Source organism: Rosa chinensis, chromosome 2 (assembly GCF_002994745.2).
Source record: "Rosa chinensis cultivar Old Blush chromosome 2, RchiOBHm-V2, whole genome shotgun sequence".
NCBI lineage: Eukaryota > Viridiplantae > Streptophyta > Magnoliopsida > Rosales > Rosaceae > Rosa > Rosa chinensis.
This window is the reverse complement of record NC_037089.1, coordinates 44,980,320-44,991,595: the sequence shown is the minus strand read 5'-3', so window position 1 is coordinate 44,991,595 and position 11,276 is coordinate 44,980,320. Positions and strand designations below refer to the sequence as shown.

General features: G+C 39.0%; 1 protein-coding gene and 1 pseudogene across 1 annotated transcript; both read left to right on the top strand.

Annotated features, from left to right (window-relative positions):
* The first annotated feature begins 229 nt into the window (after nucleotides 1–229).
* On the top strand, nucleotides 230–6,306 carry LOC112190900 (annotated as a pseudogene).
* A 4,052-nt stretch (nucleotides 6,307–10,358) lies between these two features.
* Nucleotides 10,359–10,937, top strand: LOC112184357. Its single transcript, XM_024322616.1, has one exon. The coding sequence runs from the start codon at nucleotides 10,359–10,361 to the stop codon at nucleotides 10,935–10,937; it is 579 nt and encodes a 192-aa protein (XP_024178384.1).
* The last annotated feature ends 339 nt before the right edge of the window (nucleotides 10,938–11,276 follow it).

The following is an 11,276-nucleotide window of genomic DNA, read 5'->3' as shown; positions in this document are numbered from 1 at the left end:
GAAGTCATCGATTTAAGGATTGAATAATAAAGTATACGACACGACAAGTTCGTGAAAATTTTTGGAGAATTTTTAGGATACCCGAGCTATTTATCGTGATTTTTCGAAGTTATGAGGTTTTAGAAAATAATAGAAAATCAACGGTGCGATCGTGGCCTTCAATTCCACCACCGCTTCATCCTAGCCATTGAAATAGATTGAACTTGGGGATATAAATACGCATGATCAGATCAAGGATCGAGATCACGTCCAGAGGCTTCGAGGTCTCCGACTCGAAACCGAGAGCAGCGACCCGATCCTAACCCGACCGGCGCTCCACCGTCAGGCCACCTCCGGCCGGCGAATGAGCACCACCTTCTTCGTCTCGCTGTCGCCTACGCTCCTGTGGCCTCGGATGATACAGGCAGCGACTGTGAACGGAGAATCAATGATCCAAAGCTTGAAGAACCTCCGGCGACTCCGGCCACCGTTTGGGGTGCATGTGGTATGAAAATCACTCCTCTCATCATGCTCTACACGTTGGTGTACTTTGTTTTCGAATTAGATGAAGTTCTGATGATTTTCATTTATGGGTTACTCTCGGCTCCGGCACGGTTCTCCGTTTTCCGGCACTTGTTGGCTGGGTTTCTGGTTAGACTGCATCTATAGGCGAGGACTAACCTTGATTGAAGTTAAAGTCTGGAAATTTCGAGTTGGTGACTGTCAGATCATCAGTAGTTGAGCTTGGTCGAGTTTCCGGAAAACGTTGAGGATCAAAATAAGGTTAGTTGAGTTGTGATTGTTGTTGACTTGACGGGTTGTTATTTTGGTGGAGTTATAAATTCAGAAACTTTGAGCTGTGGACGTTGAGGCTTGGATTGCCAGTTCATCACCGGGTTCTTAGAGAGCTGCTGCAGATTGTCAATCAAATTCAAGATTGGATTGCAGCTTCTTCGGACTCGAAATGAGTTTCTGTCAATTTCTTCTTTGCATGAAGATGGAAAATAATAAAAGTTGGAGTTGTTACTGGGTTTCGGTAGCAAAGGAAAGGAAAAAGGACTAAAGGAGATGACTTTTTTCTGTGAGCTGGGCAAATGCTTTCTGTACATTTCCGAGATGGGTTTGAGTGAATGCAATGCTTTCTGTGAGCTGGGCAAATGCTAGCTGTGGAGAAGTGTTTCATCAATTCAGCTAGCTACGTTTACCAATTACCTTGGGACTCCTAGTATCAATTAGGATAGTTTCTTCCGGTAAACACAAGGAATAGATTTGCTACTATCCTAAATGTTTTAGGATTTTGTATTATCACTCAAATCTCTATAAATAATCCATCACACATTCACACAAAACAACATTAACGCTTTTCTCTTTGTTTAAGGTTTATCAAGAAAAAAATAATATTCATACCTACAACGGCTATGGCTGCAAAAGATGTGTGTCCAGCGATTGGTATTGATCTCGGAACAACTTACTCATGTGTTGGAATATGGCAACACGGTCACGTTGAGATCATAGCTAATGACCAAGGCAACAGAACGACACCGTCTTATGTTGCTTTTACCAACAATGGTCGTTTCATTGGTGATGCCGCTAAGAATCAAGTCTCTACGAACCCTACTAACACTGTATTTGGTGAGTTTATTCTTAGCCTCCATAAACAACTTTTTTTTTTAATGCTTTTGTAGCACTATATAATTACTTATGCTTTATCTATATTATAATTCAGATGCAAAGCGGTTGATTGGTAGGAGATTTAGCGATCCCTCTGTTAGGAGTGACATGAAGTTGTGGCCTTTCAAGGTTCGTGGTGTCAGGGACAAACCCGTAATTGTGGTTAACTACAATAATATGGAGAAGAAGTTTGCTGCTGAGGAAATATCTTCCATGATTCTCTTTAAAATGCGTGAAATAGCAGAGGCCTACATCGGATCAACAGTAAAAGATGTTGTTATAACTGTGCCAGCATATTTTAATGACTTTCAGCGACAGGCTACAAAAGATGCTGGTTTGATTGCCGGTATGAATGTCATACGTATTATCAATGAGCCAACGGCAGCTGCCATTGCCTATGGTCTTAACAAAAAAGGCACAATTGTTCGTGGAAAAAATGTTCTTATATTTGATCTTGGTGGTGGTACTTTTGATGTTTCTCTTCTCAAGATTGATGAAGGAATTTTTGAGGTGAAAGCTACTGCAGGAGATACTCATCTTGGGGGTGAAGATTTTGACAATAGAATGGTGACCTATTTCATACAAGAGTTTAAGAGGAAGCACGGAAAGGACATCAGTAACAATCCTAAAACACTAAGAAGGCTGAGAACATCTTGTGAGAGAGCAAAGAGAACTCTTTCTTCCACCACCGAAACTATCATTGAAATTGATTCTTTATTTGAAGGTATTGACTTTCACTCCAAAATAACCAGGGCAAAATTTGAGGAGCTCAACATGGATCTTTTTACAAAATGCATGGAGCCAGTCGAAAAGTGTTTGAGAGATGCTAAAATGGACAAGACCATCGTTCATGATGTTGTACTTGTTGGTGGATCTACTAGAATTCCCAAAGTACAACAATTGTTGGAGGATTTTTTCAATGGTAAGGAGCTTTGCAAAAGCATCAATCCTGATGAGGCAGTTGCATATGGTGCAGCTGTACAAGCTGCAATTATGAGCGGTGAAGGTAATATTGAGAAGGTTCAGGATTTACTGCTATTGGATGTCACTCCACTTTCTCTTGGTATAAGAAATTATACAGGAGTTATGGATGTTTTTATCCCAAGAAACACTGCCATCCCCGCCAAGAAAGAAGGATTTTACACAACTTCTTATAGTGGACAAACATATATGACGATTTCTGTGTACGAGGGTGAAAGACCAACACCCAGAGATAACACATTGTTGGGTACATTTAAGCTCTCAGGCATCCGTCCTGCATTAAGGGGAGTGCCGGATATCAGCATTTGTTTTGAGATTGATAATAATGGAATTTTGGTTGTCTCTGCGGAGGAAAAGCTAACGGGAAATAAGAGCAAGATCATAATCACGACAAACTACAGAAACAGGTTATCTAAGGAGGAAATCGAGAGGATGGTCAAGGAGGCAGAGAAGTACAAATTAGAAGACAATGAGTATAAGAAGAAAATGGAGGCTAAGACTGCGTTGGAAAACTATGCATATGACCAGAGGCGAAGAATTTATAATCACTCAAATATCGAACCAGAAGTCATGAAGAAAATTGCGGATGAGGTTGGAAAAGTAATTCACTGGCTTGAGAATGATAACCAACCTTGGACTCTTGAAGAAATTGAGAATAAGATGAAAAAGCTACAAAACGTCTGCAATCCTATATTTGGCGAAGATGTATCAGGGAGTTGATACCTTGTATTCACTTACTTGGAGCCAAAGATTTAGAGATTATGAGTTCTCCTCTTAATAACTTTTCGTTGCTGTGTTTTGTTCTTGTAAACCCTTTTCACGTGTTCAAAGCTAGTTCTTTAATTTAAATATACCTCCAAACTATTTTAAGTGTAGGTTTGTTGTTGCCTAGCCCCAAGTGAACATACTGTGGTCATATTTCTATAGTCATCTGACTATTTTTGTTGTGCAGGAGGAAAAACTAAATCACAGCTCACTCATCTTTAGTCTTTACTAACTAGGTGGCCGAAGCAGAAGATATGTTGACAAAATTCCTGTTGCTGGTTCAACTAAAATGATATATACCGACCTCTCTGAAATTATTTATGAGTTAGGTTATGTTGTGTCTACTCAGTTCTAGGAGCTGCATTCCATATACAATATATGTATATCTTATCACAAAATGGTAGATGCGATTTCAGTACAAAAGATTGCCATATAGGTGGAGGCAATCTCCCCACTTTGAGTATCCGACAACTTCATATGCTTTGTTCTTTCCATATCTTCGTTGCTTTTTCTTGCTTGTAGGAAGAAGAAAAATATCTTGCTGCAAATCTTGATGTGCAAATTCATGCCTTCTAAGTTGTAGCAAATCTTGCTGCTGAAGGTGATTTCAATTCTTTATCGTTCATCTTCCTTGCCTTGCTACTGCCATATTACATGCTTATATTCTGAATTCTCAAAATCAATGCACCAGCATGTCACTGATATTACCTGTGGCATAATGCTTAATTTCTTTTAAGAACATCTCTTCAGATGTGGAGACTACAGAGTAATTGCATAAGCAGAAGTATGTGTTTTATGCTTGAAGTAGAACAGCATTTAGTTTCAAAGGACCACTCAATACCAGAAGATCTGTGCGAGTTATCTGGGAGAAAAGAAGATAAAAAAACTAGCACAATTGATTTCTTAAGATCTTTTTCCTTTTCCAAATATGTTGTTAAACAGAGCGACTATTGAAGATGCTAGAGGGAATTTGGCTTCAAGTAATGATCAATTGGCCTGAGAATGATTGATGCTAATTGTTTTGGAATAAAAAGATTCATGTAGCGAACATCAATAGCTTGGCTATGTGAAAGTTAAAGATGTATGTTCTGTTTCGTGGTCCAACTAGCAGTTACTACTCCTTGGTAAAAGGGCAAGTATGGTTGGATGAAAAGATAGGTAAAGATTGATAAATTATTTTGTGTGGTGAAACTGAGTTCATCTGTTATCTATATTAGCTTCTAATGCTGTGTACAAAAATTGGGTCCCTCTTCCCTTGTAATACATTTTGGGTCATAATATTTTGCTGTTGAACCGGTTCTATATGTAGGTTTCTTATTAGTTTCCATGTTGAATAAAGTTCGATCTCCAGATCTGATGTGATCACTTCATTGCATCACTATAATAAATGCTACTGCATAGCAAGCAATAATAACTGCTCCCCCATAATTTGCAGAAGCAAATCAGGAGAAATTGTAGAAGCTGGCGTTCTCACATCTTTGTTGACTCAAAACCTCTGAGAAACCATACATAGAGTTGCGGCAGGTGCCATTGCAAATTTAGCAATGAATGGTAAAAATATTGGTCCCTAGTTCATGATTCTTCGTAGATATTGCAAATATTGGCTAATAAAATCTGGTCTTTAATTTGGCTTTGAACTCTGAAACCAACCAGGAGCTGATAATGAATCAAGGGGTAATCAGTTTGTTATCTATCACAGCAGCTAATGGTGAAGATCCAGAAACCCTTCGAATGGTTGCTGGAGCCATTGCTAATCTTTGCGGAAACAGTAAACTTTCTGACCTCTTTGAAGTTCATTTCTTCAACATTTTTAATTCTAGATTACACCAAGTTGCAACTTGCAAGAAGTTCTAAATGAGTTCAAGTAAATCTTATGAAACCTTACTCCTACTTAGAATTACATGAGAATGTAGCAAGCAGACTTTTAGCAACAGAGAAGTTACAGTACAGGCTGCACCAGAATTAGATTTGTTATTCATATTTCTATTGTGAGAAACTTTCTTCGCGCTTGTGTCTATTGTCGTTTTGCTCTATACTGTGTCTGGTTCACTAAAAACGAAGAACTATTTCTCTAGAGATAATAGAAGAGGGAGAAAAGAAGAGAAAGAGGGAACGGATAGTGAAGAAGAACTAGAGAGAAGCTGGGGTTTCATTTTAAACTTCTATGCTCCAGTCTGAAGAAAATTACATCATGACCTAATTATGAGGCCTGTCAAACATAATAAAATCCTTGCTAGTTCACTTACGAGTACTTTCATGAATTTCTGTAAAGCTCTTTATCAAATGATTCAAATCCGTAGTCAATTTCCTAATGATATTCTTAATCACATCAAATGCTAAAAGTAGGATCTACATCATTCTTCAGCAGGGTGTTCTCCTAAAAAAATAATAATAATAAGCAGGGTGTTTCTTTATCTACTTTCCAGATAAAGACTAATTTTATGTCATATATTCTGCTGTCACTAACACCAATGAAATTGCATTGTTCAGATAAATTACAGAGCAAGCTAAGGACAGAAGGTGGCATTAAGGCATTGCTAGGAATGGTCAGATGTGGGCTTCCAGATGTTCTTGCACAAGTTGCCTGTGGGATTGGAAATTTCACAAAATTCGAGTCTAGGGCATCTATACAAGGTAAAAGCCTATTAAAAAGGTCTTCCTGTGGTTGTCTTCAAGACTTCAATTGTATTCTGTGCTTATCAAATACTATTAAAGAATTATTGCATTGAAACATATACGGTTTAATCATCCTTTGGACTGAGCTAATCTGGTTATTTAATTATAGGGGGACCAAAAATGGAAGGTCTCTTTTGATTGGGGACAGTGCACTTTTAGATTGTACATAATGCTAATGATCCTCACCAATCAAGCGCCTCATTGAGTTAGCACTAGGCCACTTAGCGCGACATGGTAAGCTTTCCTTCCTCTTTTTTATTATCCCACCATGAACAAGTTAATTCTCTGTAGAAAGTTTGCTGAAAAATGTAGAGTTCACTATCTTTCAGAAACAAATGCAAAAAACATGATCAGTGGTGGAGCCTTGTGGGAGCTTGGTCGCATTCCCAAGACTGTTCATACCAAGACATAAGAAATCCTGCATATCGAACACTAACTTCTAGCCCCACCTTCCGAGGTGAACTAAGGCGGCTGCGGATAGATAATTGAAGAGTTGTGGAATAACGGAACTGATGTGAAGGTGTGGAAGATGCAAAGCAAGTATTAGCCTGGAGTAATTTCAAGCATGAGGTATGATTCTTGTAACACAAACAAAAAGAAATGCTTGCAACTGGAATTCTACCATCTTGTTCTTGAGGAAGTCACCATAGTGTTGGAATCTGAACCCAAAAAGGAATTGGAACAAGTGAATTATAGGAAACTAAAAGGAAATAATTTAAGCAAGGTTATATTCATCGATAGATTCTTACAATGGAGGCAGATTGCCTTATATAGCTTTATCTGCTAACCAACCCTAAATACTCGTTTTCAAGATAACCCAAACCAAGTCCACATACCAAATAATTTTAGAGCCCAAAATCATTATAACACTAGTCCTAACATTCTTCACCCCTTAGATAAAGACATGTCTGGAGGGCTTAAACATGTAATAGGGAAATGAGTCCAGAAGATTTCTGCAGAAACCATTCCACTCTCTTTGATTGCTTTAATCATCCCATCTACTATATCCTCTATTGGTTTCTTTCATAAGCTGATGAGCAACTCTTTGAATGATTGATAAGACATGGAAGGTTTATAACTTTGATGAGATTCATAGATCATATTGACTTTGATGACATGCTTGCAAATGTGTCGTTGCATCAACCACACCCAGTCACAAGGGGAAATTTTGATCCAGGATTCCACACTAGATGTACAATGATACTGTCCTGGTTTGGAACCTTGTCAAAGAGACGGGTTTTATCATCCAAGGTAACAGCAGAATCAGGAATTATGAAGGTGGATGCCTAAGTAGTTGTTACCGGGTGTCGAGATCATGAACTTTGATACCTTAATGACTTGGATAATTGTGTAGTTAATGTGGTGGTTGTGATTTGAGTTTTTTCTGCTAATATTTGTGAGGTTTGTTTGTTTTTTTTTTTTTTGGATGAAGACGAAGTTGAGGTTTTTGTTTGAAATTGAGAGGATTAGAATCTGAGTGGAGTCTGCAGGTGGAAACAGAGTCCTACTTTGATGTTGATCATCTGGGTTTTGACTCATATAGTTCTAATCAATTTCCCAAGTCAGAGACCTTGAACAGCTGACTTGCTAAGACACTTTTTTTTCTTTCCAATCCTGGCTGAATCATACTTGAAGGTTATTCAAATGAGTTGGTCTTCTCATACATTGCTATTGTCCTTAAAAAAAGACATGGAAGATGAAATTTTATGGGGTTGCACTGTTTTTGGCAATTCGCTGCTTGCAGATTTCAACAGTACAAAATGGTTGAAATGAAACTTCAAGCTCAACAAAAGGAATTTCTGGTATTTTTCAGCTAAGCCGTTTCTTTGGATCATGCACTGGGTTTTCTGAGGACTTTTTATTCTCTGATGTTGTGATTTAGGTAGACACTTGAGACCTTGATTTATATATTTTCCCTTATAAGAAACCTGAAAATTGAAAGAAAGCTGTTGCATCAGTTTGGTTGGATTAACTAAATGTGTATTAGAACTTTAGAAGGTTGGGCCAAATAGGCAAATGTTGTGACTTCATACTCAAAAATGTCTTCTACTACCCTTTTGTTCTCTAATTTTTATACTACTAGAGTTTAACTGAGTTTCTGCTTTCATCCTGTGTTTCTGTCAGAGTCTAAGCTCTTTCATTGAAGAATTCGATCATTTTCTGCTATGGTCTGGGAAAATATTTGTGTTGGTTTTGTATATCTTTTTGTATCAGTGGCTGTGGATTTCATTGACAGTGATATTAGGATTGGAGGAAATTTAAGGCTTGAGAGTAATGGTGTCTTACTGTCTGCTAATGAGCCAATCTTTTTGTGTACAAGGATGAATAGTTGTGTACAGTGTGATTCTTTTTATTTCATAGAGCTAATATTATGATCATTTTACTTGGTTTTGTTTCAGGTGCAAAGAAAGATGAAAGTAGCTTCCATTTATTCCATAAAACATGTAATGCATATTCTGCAGGTCAGCAGAAGCATTGCAGGATAGACAGAAAGCATGGCTCGAAGCACAGACTGTTCGTTGGCATAAGAGTGATAAGACCGGCAAGATGAAGGCTATAATAAGTGGAGTTCGTGTGAGAAGATCATGGTTCTATGCTACATCTTATTGGGATCTGCTTCTTTAGATTTGAAACACCAGTGGGTAAGTAGTGAGTAATTAACAAACATAGAAACCACTGACAGTGCTACATGTTATTGGGATATGCCTCGAAAAACACTGTTGTGGTGGCATCACCGCATCATTATACTACATTTTTTTTTTTTTTTTTTTTTTTTTTTTTTTTTTTTTTTTTTTTAATCCCCACCCCTCCCCACCCATGATGGGGCTCGAACTCCTGACCTCCCAAATGAGAGTTCAGAGCCTTACCACCCCACCAACACACACACACCCGCATCATTATACTACATGAGTTCGACTGATTTGTTTCAAATATATGACCTTCGTTCATATTCTATCCATGGGGTTGGAAGCAATATAAAAACAACCGAGCATTGTATATAGATTAGCATTGATCATCAACAGTGCAAACATAAGGATATACGAGAACTCAGCGTAAAGTGTACCACAGTTCAAAGGTTTTAGGAAAGTTTAGAAGTTTAAATAAAATTTAGGAAAGTTCGTCTTTTCCTTTATTATTTTCCTTTAATGGTTTGAGTAGGTAACCTTTGTCAAGTAGAAATCACGCTTGCTTCTCCAATTAGAATTAGGGTGTTGATTCATTGTTTTTTTATTATTTTTTATTAAATGAAACAGGGTTTCATTGCTCTATATAAACCATACTGCTCTTAGGTCTATTCATAATTTATTCAAGCGACCAAACTACAATGGTGAAGAGCACAGAGCGCGTCTGCCACTACGAGACCTTAGGCCTCGAACCAAATTGCTGAGAAAAAGAAATCAAGGCTGCTCACAGGAAACTAATCCTCACGTACCATTGGGACAAATGTAGATCATCCCAATGCGGCTTGTCCCAAGAAGAAGCCACTGCCAAATTTTTAGAGGTCCAACAAGCCTACGAAATCCTTATGGATCCCATAAAGCGAGAAACCTATAACGCCTACCGCCAGACATACGCTGTCCCTGAAGTTTTCAACCCCGACCTCGAAGTACCCTTTGACAACATCGTCTTCAACGGCTACTCCAGCTCCAGCCGCAGCTTCTACAATGCCTACTCTGACATTTTTCAAAGGATTTACGCCAACGAGCGCGCTTTTCAAAAGAAGAACGACCTGCCGTGGAATTCGGTTCACAAGCCTCCAGACATGGGCAATCTCGACACCCCTTATCCTGAGGTTGTTCAATTTTTCAACTACTGGCTCAACTTTAGTTCCATAATGGATTTCTGCTGGGAGGATCCACATGATGAGTATGATCTAAGTCAGGTGTCCCGGAGAGGGGTGAAGCTTTGGTCCCGCATAAAATATGAAGGCGAGGAAGAAAGCAAAGAAGGAATACAACAATAAGGTGAGGAGTTTGGCACAAACTGCGAAAAGGCTCGACAGGAGGGTCATGCAGATGGTAGCGAAGAGGGAGGTGGAGAGAAAGAGGGAGATAGAGGAGGAGAGGGAGAGGAGGAAGCGGTTGAAGAAAGAGAAGTTGGTGAAGGCTATAGAGTATGAGGAGCAGGAGTGGACGAAACCAGTTGAGAGGAAGAGAAAATATAGTAACAAGGAGGAGGAGGAGGAGGAAAAAGAGAGAGACGAATGGGAGTGTGTAGTTTGCAGGAAGGTGTACAGGAGTGAGCGGCAGTGCAGGAATCATGAGCAATCAAAAAAGCATCTCCGCATGGTTGCAAAGTTAATGGAGTTGTTGGAGGTTTTGGAGGAAAAACCAGATGAAGAAAAGGTTTTGGAGGAAGCAAAAAGGAATGAGGTGGTTGGAGGGAGTGATGGCGAAGAGGAGTTTCTTGATGGTGTTAATGATAATCAGAGGGAAAAGCTTAGTGAAACAGGTGAAGTTGATGATGAGGAAGTGGAGGAGGATGAGATGGGTGTTCTTGAAGCAATGGTGGCGAGGCGAAAGACAATGGAAGAGGTTGGTGAAGATATTCTTGAATCAATATTGGTTGAACCCATGGCGAGTAGTAGTCAAGAGGTGAAGAATGCTGACGAGGTGGCTATGGAGCATGACAAGCTAAAGAACGCCAATAAGAATGAAGGAGAAAGGAAACCGAGGAGAAGAAGAGCCAAGAGTACTAGAACTGACGAGCGTGATGGTTCAAATAATATGAAGGAATCCAAACCTGATTGTAGTGCAGAAAAAGGATATGATGAGGATCAGATCAATAAAAGGAAGGGTGGAGAGAGGAAAGAGAGGAGCGGTAAGAAGAGTAACGGTAAAGGAGATTTGAGTAGAAGAAAATGAGGAGCGGAGGAAGGAGTGAAGAGAAGAAGGGTAAGAAGAGAAATGGTGGAGAAAGAAGAATTAATGAACATGGTACATCCTATTTTTCTGCTGTGAATGAGAGTTATCTGAACATGTTACATCTGATATTCATATAAGGTAAAGGAGATGAAAATTATACGGAGGGGAATATGAAGAAAGAGGCCGCCAAAAGATAAATCAAAGAACTTGTACATGCAACGTAGTATTGATCACGACAGAAAATATCTTACTTTTTTTGGGTCTGCAGATTACACCGGGGGCTAGCTAGATGCCTAGATATTTTAAGCTTCTTGTTTAAATTAACCTATGCTATCCTTA

Excerpts from the sequence above, each read along its gene's own strand:
- LOC112184357 (XM_024322616.1), top strand. The coding sequence starts at position 10,359 with ATGGTTGCAAAGTTAATGGAGTTGTTGGAGGTTTTGGAGGAAAAACCA.